We start from the raw sequence: 17,351 nt of genomic DNA, 5'->3' as shown, positions 1-17,351 counted from the left end.
TGTTGAACATTTTTATGACTATTACTTTCAGTTCTTTATCAAGTGCATTCCTTGCCTCCATAGCATTAAGGCCTTTTTCTTAAGTTTTGTCTTGTTCTTTTGTTTGGAACATATTTCTTGTTTTCTCGTTTTTGTTTGAGTCTCTGTATTTGTTTTTGTGTATTAGATAAAACAGCTACCTCTCTTTTTCTTGAAGGAACGGCCTTGTGTAGGTAATAAACCATCTCATTCAACCTTGTTCTTCGTTGTTTTTGAACCTTTGTGATTGTGATTTATTCTTGATATATCCCTATTGCTGAGGTTGTGCCAAGAACTGGGGGTGTTCCAAGGGGAAGAATCTCATTTAGTACCTAGTTTCAGGGTAATTGGAAGCCAGTCTCTCAGGGCAGCAGGTTTAAAGTATACAAAAATATACAGTCCTGGAGGCTACAGTCAAAATTCATGCTGGCCTCCATTTCAGGAGATCATGAGGTATCCTCTAGGTGACAGCTGCAAAATTCTGGGTTCCGGATGAATGTATAAACTTTCTGGGAGGTCTCTTCGAGCTGTAGTGAGTCCAGGAGAGTGCACAACAACGGTGTCTCCTTGTTTACATTCCCTGGAAGCACCTCCATATGCTTTAGATGTGTGGGAAACCTGAAGTCTGCCTTCAGTTTGAAGTTTCAGGCTAATAGTCCTTTTCCTAGGTAGACTGGGGTTGTGTTTTAGTGTGCTGTCTGTGCAATGCCTGGTGCAGGGCAGGGTGGCCTGTTAAAAATTGTCTGTTACATTCCTATGGATCTCAAGCATGCCAGCTCCCTTGGCCACCAAGGCCAGGCAGTAATAGGGCATCTTTGTGTAGATTTTGCAAGCCCATTGGCTTTAGCTAACCAGCTGTGAATGTAGGTGGAGGGATTTACTGGCCAATTATAGAAAGGCAGTGGGAAAATATATTGACTGAACATATTTATGGGCTTCTGGAATGCAGCAGTAGAGTGTTTTGTCTATGTAGAATATCTATATAGAATGCCATGACCACTCATACTCACCAGTCCAAGCCATCGAGCGGGGGAGGGTGACAACCACCTGTGGTTGCAGACTGTACCTAGGGAATGGGAGAATGCTACAACCATGCTCACCTGCCCCAGCCAGGAAGCAGGAGGTGCTACAACTGCCTGCTCTTTCATGCTTAAGCAAGATAGCACCATGACCTCTAACCCCTGACACTCTTAGCAAGCAACAGAATTGTGTGTCTGAACTTGCCAATTCACGCTACCAGGGTAAGTGAAGAGTGCAAAAATGGCATCCACTAACACCTCTTATCCAGAGTGATAATCAACTCTCCCCTGCCCCTCCAGCAGATGCTTTTAGACTAGCAAATCAATCTCCTTCAAATTTAGTCTAAGAGCTTTCAAACTGCTGGCTTTTTTTTTTTTTTTAACTGGGTCTCTAGGCAAGTGAGATCCCATATGATCCCTTTGAAAGGGAAATATCAGTTTCCTATAGTACTTTGGATCCCTTAGACATTATCCCATTGTTTTTCTAAGCCAGATGTTTGGGGGGCTTGTTTCTTTGGTACAGACCCAGAAGTTGGGATGCTTGATGTGGGATACCAGCCCCTTATTCCTCTGGAACAACCAGACTTGTGATATCCCTATTTTGTGTCACCAAACCAGGGGAGGGGGGTTGGCGACACTGTCTCTGCCCCTCCTACATGTTTCAATGTTATCTTTTTATCTTTTGTTATAGAGAAAGAGTTCATCTACTTTTCAGGTCTCTTTTTTTCAGAAGGAAAAAGACATATGTAGCTATAGATTTGGTGTGTCTGTGGGAAAACTTGAGTTCAGAATCTTCTTAGGCTACATGCAAGTCATCTTTCCTCTTTGTGAAGATGGACATTTTAACAGACAGGAGGTGATATCTCATTGTGGTTTTTATTTGAATTTCCCTAATGACTAGAGATATTGAGTATTTTTTGAGTATCTTTTGGCCACTGATATATATTTTTTGGAAAAATATCTATTCAGGTCTTTTCCCCTATTTTAATTGGATTTTTTTTGTTTTGCTGTTGGTTGTTGCTACTGAGTCATAGTTCATTATATATGTTGGATATTAACCCTTTATATATGATTGAAAATATTTTTCCCATTCCCTAGGTTGTCTTTTCACTTTATTGGTCCTTTTGCTGTGCAGAAACTTTTTAGTTTGATGCTAGTCCCACTTCTTTTTGGTTCTGTTGCTGTACTGTGTTGACACTTAAAGGTGTCATACCCAAAAAATCATTGCCAAGACCCAGACCAACAAGCTTTTTTTCCTGTGATTCCTTCTAGGAATTTCATGGTCTTAAGATTGTACATTTAGTCCATTTTGAGTTAAATTTTGTGAGTGGTGTAACCTAAGGTTTCCTGCTTTTACTATGAATAACCAAATTTTTAAAGCACCATTTACTAGACAGATCATCTTTTTTCCATTGAGTATTTTTGGTTCCCTTATCAAATATAGTTGACGATACATGCTTATGTTCACTTCTGGGCTCTAGTTCTATTCCACTGATCTGCATTTATGTTTTTATCCAGGACCATACTGTTTTGATTACTATAGCTTTCATAGCATAGCTTGAAAACAGAAAGTGTGATGCCTTCAACTAAATTCTGTATTCTCAGAATTGCTTTGGCTATTTGGGGTCTTCTGTTGTTCCATTTAAAATTTTAGGTTGTTTTTTCTACTTCTGCAAAAAAATGCCATTGGAATCTTGATAAGGATTGCATTGAATCTATAGATGTCTTTTAGTAGTATTGACATTTAACAATATTCTTTGAACACATGAACACAGAATACCTATTTATTTGTGTCTGACTTCTTTCATCAGTGTCTGTTGTTTTCATATTATAAAGCTTTACCTCCTTGGTTGTTTATTCCTAAGTATTTTATTGCCTTTGATGCTATTGTAAATAGTATCATTTTCTTTTTCTGATAATTTGTTGCACATAAATAGAAACACAATTGGTATTTGTATATGAAATTTATATCCTGCAATTTTATTGAATTCGTTGATCAGATCTAAGTTTTTGGTGAAGTCATTAGGAATTTTCAAAATATAAAATCACATCAACTGAAAATAGAGAAAATTTTATTTGTTCATTTCCAATACTGATATTTTCTTTTTTCTTGCCTAATTGCTTGGACAAAGATTTTTCAGTACTTTGTTGAATAGGAGTGGTGCAAGTGGGCACTACAGTCTTGTTTCTGATCCTAGAGGAAAAGCTTTCAACTCTTCACCATTGAGTATGATGTTCTATTTCTTTCCCTTCCTTGGGAAAGTTTCAGCTATTTCTTTAAATACACTTTCTGTTCCTTTCTCTTCTCGAATTCTCATGTGTTTTTGTGTGTGTGTTAATATTGTTTTTATTGTGTTCCATATGTCCTCTAAGCTTTCTTCACTCTTTATTCTTTTTGCTCCTCTGACTTGATAATTTCAAATGTCCTATCTTCCAGGTCTCTGATTATTTCTTCTGCATAGCTGAATCTCCCTTTCCATCTCTTTCTTGAGAATTCTTCAGTTATTGTATTTTTCAGCTCTGGGATTTGTTTCTTATAGTTACTATTTCTTTGCTGAACATCTTATTTTGTTCATGCATTGTTACCCTAATTTTGTTTAGCTGTGTGTTATTCGAATTCATTACACTTCTTTAAGAGGATTATTCTGAATTCTTTACCTGATAGTTCATTGATTTACATTTCCTTAAGGTCAGTTATTAGTTTTAGCTTTGGGTTTCCTTTGGTGGTGTCATATTTACCTGATTTTGTGATCCTTACATTGGTATCTGAGTATTGAAGTTGTCTCCTCTTCCAGACTTCACAAGTTCACTTTGCAGAGACAGTACTTCACCAGTCAGCTCACTTTGGGTTTCTGGACCTGTGTACTGGAGTAACATTCTTGGGCAGTGGGGCCTGCTATTGGAGTCTATTTAGGGGAAAGGTAACTGAACTGTCAGTGTTGGGGTGGTGTGATATCAGTGTTCTAGGATTTTCTGAGTGGTGTCTTGTCCATGAATAGTTGTTAGTTGTTCTTGTGAGGGGGAGAAAAGTCAGGAACAATGTATGTCATCATCTAGGTAGCCTCACTCTCCACTACTACATTCTCAGAGTGTCCACAGTTGTAGCAGACTCATGTTCTCTCAAGGTGAACCTGACTTCTAAATATTGCAAAGTCACTTGGAGTCAAATCTAAGAAATTATGGGTCATATAGTATAACTATAAAGCTGTGGGTCATAACCCTTTGGCCACAATCCTTTTGAGGATCTCAGTAAACCTCTGAAAACACAAGGCAGATGACAGAAATACTGCATTTGAAAGCACAGGCACATTGCTACAAGATGGGCCCTTTCAGCAGTTTTATGAGACTCTGGGCTTTCTAGATGGATGCAGGAATCCTGGTGCCATAAACCTGTGGAGGTCTGTGTTGAAGGCTGGGGATAATTCATCCTCCAGTCCATTGGCTCCACCATTTTCCATTTCAAATGTAAGCTTCATAAGGACAAGGGTGTATGTTCCATTTACTGATGTTCCTAGAACAGGGCCTGGTACTGACTAATCCCTATGTATATATGTAAAAAATGAGTAATTGGATGAATAATTTACTATTGGGTTTATAGGTGATATTTCAGTTTTCAAAGATTGTCTATTTTTAAAAAACCACTGGCACAGGTAATTCAAGTGGAGATATTTCTGGAAGCATAGTAACTGGAAGGTTAGGGTTTCTCTGAGAGTTCACAAATCTCAGGACTAGTAATAAGACACTGATTCCATCTGAGAATGAGTTCACACAGAATCTCAGGGCAAGGCGCAGTGAGTGTTCAGCGTGCAGTGTGACAGCACCATGATCAGTGTCTGGAACAGGAACCTGGGTCAAGAAGCCCAGCTGACTTTAGGAAGAAGCTCCTCTCCTGATGGATGAGATTGTCACAGTGGTCAGATATTTGACTCTTTATAAAACAAAGAAGAACAATAATAAAATCTGTTCTGTAATCTTACTCTTTTTGTATATACGTATGGGTGGCCAGAGAAACAATGATTGATTACTGGTCCTGGACTCCCTGGCTAAAATAAAGTACCTTAGCTTCTGGTTGAAAATGAGGATAGTTAACGCAAAACAACAGGAGAGAAAATGCAAACTCAATTCTACTGCAGAAACATCTTTCAATCCTGCTGAAAATGGGAAAAAACAAAAGCTTTCTTAGAAAACAAAGACAGGCATAAGGTTTATGCATAAAGATTTTTTTTTTTTCTAAAGAAAGACACATTTCATCTAGCAAGGGCAATACAAAGGGGTTATATAAATTTATTTTTCATATAACAATTGATTACTTTAGAAAAAATTCCCATTTTCAATGCTTAATTCCATCTGTCATTAAAAAAAATCACTAAAAGGACAAAAACCCACACAAAAATACAATCTGTATCTGTTCTCTATTTACAGATAACCGGTCACTATTAAGGCACAGATTGATTAAAAACTAACATTTATTCAAATAATCCAAATATTTTGTGCATCATATAACACTAACAACACCATAGACTGTAGTGTCATATTCCCTTCATTGCATCAAGAGAAAGTGAGAAAAGTAATTTCCAGTGTTTTTGTTTATTTTTATCCACCCTATTTAATCTAGTTTAATTGGGACAGTTTTCTCTTTGGCATAGCATCAAAGCACTGTTCATAAAACCTGTATTGACTTAATACTGCAAATTCATTCCATCTTCCTCTGTTGCAACTGCATGATAGAGAGCTTGGGAAAGAGCTCTAAATCATTAGGTTTTTTTTTTGGAAGCTCTTATTAAGTAAAATTTAAGGCACTGAGTTGTTCAATAGGAAACAAGTCTGAATTCCTACCCTGTGCTGAATGTGTGGCATGATGTGTTCATATAGCCATGTAAGGCAGGGAGCGACATGTTGCACAGGGTGATTCTGTTGTACTTGCAAAAGGAGCAACTTAGTTCTTATACTTAAGCACGTAAGATTTAGTTTAGAAATGGGCATCCCCTTGGTAATGTAACTGACATAATTTTATGACAGGCCCATTATCTATACCTTCTAGGTTACCAATATTATTTTTTAAGGTGAAAATTTTTCTGTGTGCAAAACTTCTCCTCAACTCTTTTTCTTACTTTAATGGTAAGACTCAGTCATGGAAAAATGTCTGGTGAATCTGTCTGATCCCACATTTGTATGAAAGTCGTCAATTATGTACGCTTATGTAATGCCTTCTGCTGAGAATATACGACAGTGGTTTATGTCCATGGAGAAAGTCTTGAATACTGAACATAAATAAGTCATTACAGTACAGGTAATTCACAACATTTCCTATGGGAAAATTTTCCAACAAATTAATACACTTGGAAATAATATTGCTTTGAAGAAAGGAGAGGCACTTGGCGATTTTCTTCATGGATTGAAAACCTTTCATTCATCTACAATAAGATGTCTGAAAAGACCTAAGAAACAATGTTGCCTGATTTCTTGGACTTTCACAGTATAAGATAGTAACAATGAGTCTAGCCACTTAGAAAACAGTCTTTTTTTTTTTTTTTTTTTTTTTTTTTTTTTTACTTTTTGCTTTCCTTTGGAACTCAGCTGTTTTTATAAACTGTCACCCTGGAAACTTAAATAAAGCCTTTCTGTTCTCAACAAACACAAGTCTACTTCAAGCAGACAGATATGATTTTAGAAAGTCCTGGGACCATATGGAGCACAGCTAATATGTACATGATAAGGATAGCAATTTATTTCTCCTCTTAATGGCAACAGTGCTGTCTTGTCAGATGATTATTTGTCTTTTTTAAATAAAGTGACAATCTAGGGCTCCAGTTATTGAATGCCGTCCATTCTCTACCATAAATCTCTAGTAGATATCAATTTAATCAGTTATGTACTGTATGCTTATAACATCTAAAAATAAAAGTTTGATATAAATAAGTGTCCTTTAGTGGCAGTATACTAAAGAATAGCCCTTTGCCTTCAGACAACCATTAAAATCATTTTAGCAATACAGGCAGCAGCTAAATATGATGACTGCAAAGGGTTAATATTGCAAAGTTCACTTGGTCTTTCTTTGCACCTGTTATGTGAAATAGGTTCATTGCTAATTGTTTCTAGGATGCTGACATCAATGAACAGAACTGGTCCAGAACCAAGTGGAGTCACTTGCATTTCCCAAAGTCACAGAATACTCAGCATAAAACTAATAATCCAGTACCATTTCAAATAAAAATTTTACAGTCAGAAAAATATGACTAAATCTGATTTGTACCAATACATCAGGTGACATGAAAATGAGAGAAAGAGGGATAATTTCCACAGGACAAGAAATTAGAAAGTGTAAAGTGCTGAAAGACCTCAATAATTATTTTAAAGCAGTACCAGAAAATTCCATTTTGATTATTTTTTAAAATCCCCAAATGCCTAAACAAAACAAGCAAACAAAAGAACCTCTATGTTTTCTGGTATTCCAGATGTCAATTAATCCTTCATTTTAAGTAAAAAATCAGTGCATATGTTATTTAGGTAAATAAAAATAGGAAATAAAGCCCTACCCTCAAATTGCAAATTCTGTCCAATTGCCATTAAAAAAAAAGGCATCCAAGTGTGGCAGTCTGTATGATGCCATAAGATCATCTCCTCTCTTTTCTTCCTTTTTGGCACAAAGTTCAGGTGTGAATAAGATGCTTTGGTCCTGATACCAGACACCCAGAGTACTGAGGACGGTGTGCAGTGAAGGCAGTTCACAGATCTCCTGTGTCCAACTCGACAGAGGTGGCGGTGTGTACCTGGAGGTACCGTACTGCTACCAGCGGCCACTGACACTAGCAACATCTGAGTGATACTGACGGGGTAGCCTCCCACTTGCTCCGCCTTCCAGGAAAGAGGTGCATGCAGTTGGTGGTTCAAAAAGCTTTCTTCGATTTTTATTCAGTTCTAGGAAGAAAAAGGGAGAATTGTGAGGAGATCAATGGAGAAGCTCAACGGGACATGGCAGTAGAGCTCAGAAAATGGTGACAGTAGGGTTTTGGAGGGGAAGTCAAATCTAGTATCAAAAGGAAAAGTTTTAGTTGCTGAAATTTCTGAAATTGCTAGAAGGTCTGATATTAAATACAGCATTTTGGTAGCAGGAGAACCAAGGACAGGAAATCATTTTTACTGCAGTTTGTAAACTATCTGGGAGATATGTCATTCTCAGAACCCTCTGTACTCCAGATATACAAATTGAACAGTTTGAACTATCCCAAATGTCATTTCAGAGGCAAAGGGAGGGGCCCATCAAAGCTGGTGAAAGGCATGAGAGAGAATGTATTACCAACGACACAGAAAATTATTACAGCTATTGAACTCATCCATGTGAAACACAGCCATCACTAGATTATTGAAGTCAGACATGAAAAGAAGACCTCACACACAAACAAGAAAATAATGGAGGAGCACGCTGAAGTGTTAAGCCACAGCCCAGTGGCTCCACTTATGCCTCTGCTCCTTGGGTTAGAAAGAGTTATATGAAGAAGTCTATCAGCAGCAGTTTTCTTTGAATATAATAATCAACTTGGTAAAAATACTAACAGTTGAATCCAAATTCTGAGGAAAAACTAGGATGCTTTATTTTAATTGTAAAGAAACCAGAGTACTTAGAAAAAAAGTTTACTTTGTCTTTTGTCAAATAGAAACTGTTAATCAGAAAGGTAAAAAATTAACAGAGGCAGCCCATCTTGTTTATCCCTATGCAACATCACTCCTCCCCACCTTCTACCACATATACTTACAAATCCTCAAATAAACCAATGTAACTCTTGCTAATAAAGAGAACTGTCAGACTCTGGATATTAGGGTTCTGACAGCCACCAAACGCAAGTATCAAATAATGGGATTATATAGTTGATGTGCTTAAAGTTGTCTTTTTTTTTTTTTTTTGAGGGGGTGGAGCCAGTGGTTCAGCATGTGCATTTGCACAGTACTCAAACTTTTTTAACCACACACACACACACAATCTCCTTTTCCAATTCTGAGGTTGCATAAGCTATGACTACATTAGTGCTGGAGCTGAAAACAACAGACTCAAGTTGCAGAGCAGTCACGGGTGGCTAAGGACAGCCATATGGCCAGATGTGCACTTATCTCCTGAGTTCTGGAACATGAACCAACACCCTAACACTTCACCCCACTGCCTTCCAAAATGTTAACATCTGCCCCATTGAGGTGATGCACGAGTGGAGATATCTCTCTTTTGTTCACAGTTAGGTCTTAGTGGAGAAGAAAAATAAGTAATTTAGTAGCGATTGTAACAACAAGCACTTTACAATTTGTTTTGTCCTATTTAAGTCCTCCTTAAGGAATAAATGATATTACCATTCTCCATTTTAGACACGAAAACTGAGTTTTCAAAATAGACAAGAGTAACCTATCCACACAGCTGTCAAGTGACAGGCTGAAACTCTGCCTGCCTATGCAAATGCTGTGCTCTGGGCCCTGAGCTCCAGTGATCCATCCATCGAGTAGAAAAGACCAACCAAGGCATTAGGAATACAAATCTGAAAACTTGGTAGTTTCAGGTATGCCAGATAACAGAGCTGCACTTCATATTTTACTATACTAAATTTATTTTTTAAATAGAATAACATAGCTTTAAAACTCTGGAACAGCAAGGAAGGTATCTTTATAAGCAAGATATACGCATGCATGCATGCTTATAGATGGCTATTGTTTCAAATTTCTGCAAAAACACTGTAGCAATGACATTCCTACTAAAAGCTGAACACATGTATTGTTTTTAAAAAACAAACAGAAATTCATAAATCAAGACAGAATTTAATATATTTAAAGGCAACTGTAGGAAAGTTAAGAATAAATGAATCCCATTAAGCACACAGCCTGTGAAAGTTTTATCCACCTTCTAGTAAGAAGACTGTCTTGGCCTTCATTTTCTCCTGAGAGAGTAATGCATGAATCAGGAGAACATTCCCATGCTATAGAGAAGGAATAGGAATGCATCTACCCTAGCATACTTAACATGCACAATTGAAGAAATTGGGCCACTGAAGACATACACATTTTTTAAAAAGACATTGAAAACTTTATTCTGAAAAGTCACATCAACTAGATTTTTGAGAGAATAAAATGATCATGAAGGAATTCGGCCATTCCCTAAAGATATACTTTCTAAGGTGTATATTTCCAAATGTGAAGCAGAGATAAATCTACTAGAGAGACTATCAAAGATCAAGTCCTACTGAAGAGACTTTATTTTTGTTGTTGTTTTTTACATTAAAAAGTAAACTCCCTCCTGATTTTTTTTCAAGTAAGCCTAAGAGATAGTTTGGGAAAATACCAACCTTTTTCTTTGAAATTCCAAGGTTCACACAATCCTGGCAGCTCTCAGGATCTTGTTGCGGGTCTGAACAGAGTCACAAACTAAAAGAATAGGTCGGGAAATGTTAGATCTACCTGAGGCCGTGGTGGGAAGCTTCTCAATAGGATGTTAAAGTTCCTTTTACTTTGTCCCTGTACAATTTAATCACTCACTAAAATACTGAGAAAAATCAAAGAATTTTCAAAAAAATCACAGATTTGAAAAAAAAGATCATTTTTTCCTCTGATCCATCTATACTAGAGATAAATCTCATCTCCTTCTATGACATTAAAAGAAATGTCTTCTGGCCCAAGATTAAAAACAGAATAAAACCTATACTGAAAGAACAACCCTGATCACAGATTAAAAACCTATAAAATCTTTAAAAGGAATTTTGAACAAACTCTGTACCTAACCAAACTATGTAACCACAAGACAAACGTGAGTAAAAGCTGCCCAGCTACCCTGCATCCACCCCTGGAAATGGAATTTTCTGAGACTAGAAATGGATGCCTTTGTGGTCAGATGAGCTGAACTGGAAAAAGAAGGCTTTTGATGAAGGGTTTCTCAATAAAAACTTATTACTTGCAGAGAAAACAATTTACCAGGTTCAAACAGATGGACTCAACAAAGTAAGGCAAAATCATCCTTAAAATAATCAAGTACTTCACACTGTGCAGGACATTCATAAGACATCTATTCAAAGCCTCTAATTCCCTTTAAAAGCAAGAAGACCTGTGAACCCCATTGAGAGAGGTGGTCTAAAGAAATAGTATGCAATCTCAACAGAACCACACAGAGAATGACTGGAGAAAAAAAAATTTTTAAAGAAGCTTCAAAACCCCTCCTTTCCAACTCTACTCCCCCAAACCCACCTGAAATACATCACAAATGTGTTCCAGAATAAAGATCCTGATGATTTAAAGAGATCTGCCTGTTGCTGGAGGCTTTACAAAGTTTGGGTGCACAAAGAAAGAATTTTCATTATATGGTCTCTGACATTCCATAAATCTCTAATGAAAAATTACCAAATTCTAGAACAGATACTTTCCCGGTATAAATGTGTTGGCCCACAAGCATATTTTAACATTACAGGCTTGGTGATTATGTGAGTTAATTAAATTTCAAGTAGTTATTTTTTTAATTAATAAAAGAATGTGAACATATATAAAGTTAATTTGGGTCTAGAAATAGCCCTTTAAGGCTGAGTTATAAACAAGTTGAAAACTATCCTATTGCTAGAGGTAGTAAAAAAAGAAAGAACAAGAGAAAATACTGCTAATAACCATACACTGTTAAAACTGTAGTTTATTTCCACTACATCTGATGACATACCATGGGGAAAGACAGACCTCAGAAATGGAAGGTAACCTTACACAATCATCTATTCCAATCCACCTTAATGCTTAAGAAACCAAAACCAAAAGAGGTTTGGAAACTCACCCAAGGACTAATGACTTGGCAGAGGAAAGCCCATATCTCTTTATCTGAATACAGTGCTCTTTCCACTCTACCAAGCTAATCTTATTAACAAGAAAAAGCATCTTCCCTGTGGAGTTCCATTAATGCAACCACTTGGTTGGAAGAAGGATGGAAGAAGACTCATCAAACTGATGCGTGTAGAACTCTACCCATGAAGGAGCCTAACAGGCTGCCCAATGGCTGAATTTCCACCCTTATTTCAAAGCTGTTCTGCTTATATCCGCTTTAGGTATTAGGTCTATATATAAGATTTTCTTGTGGAGTTGGGAGGGGGATGCAATCTCCTGCTAAAATAAAATGGAAAACCAGTGGTTTCCATTTTATTTGCTGATCTGATTAGTGAATATTGTTTGGAAAGGATTTGCACTTGGTTAGATGCCACTGTTGGCTTCACAAAGGCATAGCCTGCAAAATCAATGTTTTGAAAAGGCAAAGTCATTTTCCCACCACACCTGACACTTGGCTTCTGCCCTTGGTGTCTCTCTTTTTGAGAAACTGGTACATATATAACATTGACATTAATGAACTTTATCAGAACTTCTTCAAAAAGTAACCTCATTTTTTGCCCCTAAAATTTCTGTCATATTTTTCTATATACCATTTGGAAGTACATGGTTATGTACTTATCATGCAGCTCAATTCCTCATAAATGGAAGATACCCAGTAAATACACATAAAGCATTTTCTAATACCTAGAATATGCAATAAGTGCACCAAAAAAAGTGGTCTGGGACATTATTTTCCTTCATTATTTTCCTTCACTCTGTGACTACATTCAGGATTCCATACCTTTCTGTGTCTCACAAATTCTATTAAAAGTTTGGGAAAAACTTAAAAGCACTAAGACAATACTACTAGATTCCAGCTATACCAAGAATCATTCCTTCTCTGGTGCAATTATCTTAGCTGGTATGCAAGGATACATGCATTTGAAACATGACAGCCAATCCAGAATAATTATTCATTAGTCCAATCATACTTGCTTAACACAACCACAGAAAGGAGAATTCAACTTCTCCCCCATTCTTATGTTCTGCAAAGGGCAACTTTGATTCGGTCTTTCTGAAGAGATCTGTTTTAAAGAACGACATTGTCAAGGCAGGCTTTCAGGCAATGCCTTGAGGAAGGAGTAGGGATGTTCTAGGCATTTGTCACAATGTTAGTGGGAAAACACTCTAGAACCACAACCACAAGGTGCCAGCATAGTAAGCAAGTGGTTGATGGACAGAACCAGCCCCAGTGGCTGAGGCTACTGGCAGAGGTTATTCAGATTTTAAAATAGGAGTATGAGCATTTATATTCACCTGAGATTGCAAGCAGCATTTTCCTCCTGGCACCAAAAGTCGTAATTCCCAGCTCCTTCAGATCCTGATCTGTGAGAGTGAGGAATGTCTGTAGATCGATCTGTGGGTGAAAAAGTAATGTATAACCAATATATTAAGTACTTATTTTTGTGCATTAAAAGTTCAACTCATTACTACACATCTTTCATTTTCTAATTATGCTCTGCCTACTTCCAAAAAAGAATGATGGTGTCACAAATCTAGGGGACAAGAGACAATAAAGGTGGTGAAATGAAAGTAATGATTCTAGTAGGAGACTTAGTCTAAGCCAGTTATTTATTGCAGTTAAGATTAAAACGTTAGGTCTTAGCATCCTGGCAGCCAGAGCAAAAAGGGAAACACAAATTCCACAGGTTTTGTGAACTGATAAAAGAATACATGCCTGTCCAGAAGATAGAAAACATTTCTTAGCTTTGGATTCTGAATTAAGTGTAGTTCTATAAAAAGAAACTGAATAATACCATAAATGCTATCCTCCATTGTGTTCTACATAAGAATGGTAGAAGAATTCCCAGACTACATCAGACCCATGATTCACTTGACTCGGTCCAGCATGTTATCTCTGAAAGTGGCCTACAAGTATATATTGGTATATAATTGCACACTCTGGCATCAGCAACAAATTGTGAAGGGAGGAAGCCCAAGGATCCCACCCTTCCTTTGAAGAAAGGTAATAGGCTCTGAAGCCAGAGAGATTTGGCTCTCTATTCTGCCTCTGCTGTTAGTAGTTGTGGGCACTCAGGGCTGACATACTGCATGCTGCAGGGCTGTAGTGGGCATGAAGTATGATCGCAGAGATAAAGCAGTGGGCTCACCACAGTGGTGAATAACTGGCAGTTATGGTTAGTAATTATGTATTTAGACATATCATCTGTGAAAGCGGCTAAACAAATCTTCAACCTGCTTATAGTAAACTAAATCCCACAAACTCACTTAAGAAATTCTTTTTAAGTCGTATCTGAGTATTAGAGAATATCCTACATGAAGGAAACAGAACCGAATTTATACTTTTCATTCAAATGATATAGAAATTAATTTGAGATTTTCTGTTTTCATTTTGGAAAGTACATCCAGATCTTGGAAAACCTTTTCATTTATCATGTCTAAAGATATGCTTTTAGAAATTCTATTAAATATATATTCTTTATTTTAGGGATCCCTTCTTTTTAAAGTGCCAGAGATGAAATATTTTGGGTTTAGTGGGCCATACTATCTCTGTTGCAACTATTTGACACTGCTGTTTTAGCTCAAAAACAGCCATAGACAATATGACAATATGTAAATGAATGTGTGGCTGTGTTTCAATAAAACTTTATTAACAAAGGCAGGTTTGCAGGCTACAGTTTGCTGACCCCTGCTGTAGTGAATAAATATTAGATAAAGGCAGTCTGGCTTTATATTATGTTTTCTTCCTTCTTAGATTAATTCAATAAGAAGTACATTTAATATATTTCTATGCTTCTTCAAATAAGAAATCAATATAAATTTTAAAAAATCCAGAATATCACTGAATAACACCCAGTCTTTTACTTCAAAACCTTCTTTTTCTGGACTAATTAAAATACTTCTGTCCTTGAGCTTCTCGATCAGCTACACTTGTCTAACCAGCAAAGCTAAATATGTAAATGCAATTTTTTAACACACTGATGAGTGCAACTTAGAAAATCCTCAGTTAAATGAACACTAATTCAGATTTCGGGAAAAGACAATGAAATCAATACACTGAAATCCAATACACAGGTGACAACCTTTTTTTGTGTTTGGTGTTAAAAAACAAGGTTCAGCAATTACACTTAATAAGTTATTGAACCATGGGCAATACATTAAATTTATGATACAAAGGCCTAACCTTAGATTCTTTTTGAGAGATACATGCTTGGGAATTATGGATTTAATCAGATGTTCTCTAACATGAAGTAAGCCAAACTGGAATGAAACTTAAAAACCATGTCTGGACTTGAAAAATACATACATTTATTGAAGTGTTCTAATTTTATGTTGCACTGGGTTAGCTATGCCCTAGCAATAATAACAACATTATTAGAAAGAATCGTGTTCAGGCGCTCTTCTCTTTAAGTCAGTGCATAATAATTTGGCTGATCAGTTTGGTCAAAATCCATGGTAGTGATGTTTCAGAAAACATCTTATTTCTGTCTCAGTTCAGGCAAAACCCAAACAGTAAATTAATGAATAAATTAACATATATAAAAAGCACATTCTATTTTGTGAGAACAGATTCGGTAACATGACTAGGATGGGGTCAAAAACAACCACGGATATTTATTTCAGATGCTGTTATTTAAGAACCACAAATAAAGATAATACGGATTAAACAGTGAAATAATCTTAAATACAGATTTTGCTGTTAGGGGAGTCGTGAATCAAACGTTCCCATGAATCAATACACCGATTGGGTATTTTAGCTAAAACTAGTGGAGGTGTGTTTTTGGAAACACAATTTTCTATATTTCTGCTAACCTGTGTTTACTAGTTGCACTAAATAAATAAGAAATGAGATGACATTTTTCTTAGCAGTGGAAACAAGTTATGAGGCTTTAATAAGTGCTCAGTGAAAGCACAGCCATAGGTCAGTAAGCCATTTCATTCTAGAAGTAGTCATACACACAACCAAAACAAAGATGCCCAGGAAAGTAAATAAATAATGACTGACCTCTTGTTGCTGGAAGACATCTGTGTATTTGCCCAGGCCCAGTTTGCTAAAGAGCTCAGGGAGGTCAGAGCCTTTGAAAGAGCTGTTCAAGTTACAGCCATTGCTTCCTGTCAGTGAAGAAATGCAGTCCATATAATTGCTACTGCTGAGATAGTGCTCCGCTGAAAGACAAAGGAGAGGCAGGCTTCAAGTGAAAATGCCCAGAGACAACACAGTTTAATTAAAAATTTTAATCACTCAAATATTTTAGATTTCACTGTTGGACTGAATAGAGCAGTAATTGCAGAAATACTGTAATTCCTTACTGAAACATTGGCTTTTCATTAATGAAATGCTGGTTATTGCTTTAGAGAGGCTCTTGCCATTAAAATGTTACACTTGGGAGGCAGCAATTCACCAACAGTACCTCTGTAGTTAATAATCATTAATCATATTCTCCTGAGCATTCAGAAACATTTGCTCTTCATAATTGATTTGATGTGAATTAAATGAGAAATTGGAAGAAAGATCCCCAGGATACAATAAAGGTATGGGAAGTTACTGTGAGTCCAGGCTCCTTTTGGAAAGCAGGATAGCCCTCTGTGTTCACACTTGTGTTTTCCTGTGGTCAAAGGAATTGCAGGATATTGCAACGTGTAAATCTCATCCCTTACAAAAATATAATTAGGCAGTGAGTTCACAAAACAGAGCGCTTCCAAAATTAAGAGCAAATGCAAAGTTTAAGAATGGCGCTGGAGTTTCTGGATTATGACAGAAATGAATCTGAGCACTGGGTGTTGTATGGAAACCAATTTGACAGTAAATTTCATATATTAAAAAAAAAACAAAACAAAACAAAAAAAAACTGAGAACAAACTGAGGGTGGATGGGGGGTGGGAGGGAGGGGAGGGTGGGTGATGGGTATTGAGGAGGGCACCTTTTGGGATGAGCACTGGGTGTTGTATGGAAACCAATTTGATGATATATTTCATATATTGAAAAATAAATAAATAAATAAATAAATGAATCTGTCTACTGAAAAAAATTCTAAGACAGCAAAACTAGACTTAACCTTGCCTCCGTCACTGATTTGGCGGGCAAAGATTTCTCCACATTGTCTGTGGTGCTCAGACCCAATAACACTCACTGCTGGGTGATGGGCTGGTGAGTCATACCAAGTACTTGACCAAATATTGAATATTTGAAACACTCTCTCAGAGCTGCTTTGGAGAGCCCAGTAGAGCCCTGCAGCTATCCCTACTTCCCTGACCAACAACTAGCTCTTATCCATGTGGGAATTCTTCCCCTTATACCAAAGTTGCAGCTGCAGGAATGATTCCAAGGTTGATGAGGGCAGAGGATGCTCACCTAGCTAATCAGATACATCTTATCTCCTCGGGCCAATGCATTCTCCAGATCTAAGAATCCTGTTCTAGATTGTTTTGTTTGCCACTAATCACCTTCTCTGGTCATTTCATTTCCCAAATGACAGTACATATACT

General features: G+C 37.0%; 1 protein-coding gene across 7 annotated transcripts in view; it reads right to left on the bottom strand.

The window, feature by feature from the left end:
• Window positions 1–5,296: 5,296 nt before the first annotated feature.
• The window catches only part of BICC1 (BicC family RNA binding protein 1), a 291,648-nt gene continuing 279,593 nt past the window's right edge, over window positions 5,297–17,351 (bottom strand). For 6 of the 7 annotated variants that reach the window (XM_049645089.1, XM_049645086.1, XM_049645088.1 and 3 more), the window contains 3 exons: window positions 15,871–16,031; window positions 13,161–13,260; window positions 5,297–7,955 (listed from right to left, as the gene is read on the bottom strand). In XM_049645089.1, the coding sequence (XP_049501046.1) occupies window positions 7,825–7,955; window positions 13,161–13,260; window positions 15,871–16,031 (392 nt within the window). In that variant the 3' untranslated portion in view covers window positions 5,297–7,824. Of the gene's footprint in view, window positions 7,956–10,357; window positions 10,437–13,160; window positions 13,261–15,870; window positions 16,032–17,351 lie in introns of all 7 variants that reach the window. The other variant, XM_049645087.1, reaches the window with a different exon arrangement.

Source organism: Panthera uncia, chromosome D2 (assembly GCF_023721935.1).
Source record: "Panthera uncia isolate 11264 chromosome D2, Puncia_PCG_1.0, whole genome shotgun sequence".
NCBI lineage: Eukaryota > Metazoa > Chordata > Mammalia > Carnivora > Felidae > Panthera > Panthera uncia.
The sequence above is the reverse complement of the archived record's forward strand: the minus strand, read 5'-3'. Positions and strand labels throughout refer to the sequence as shown.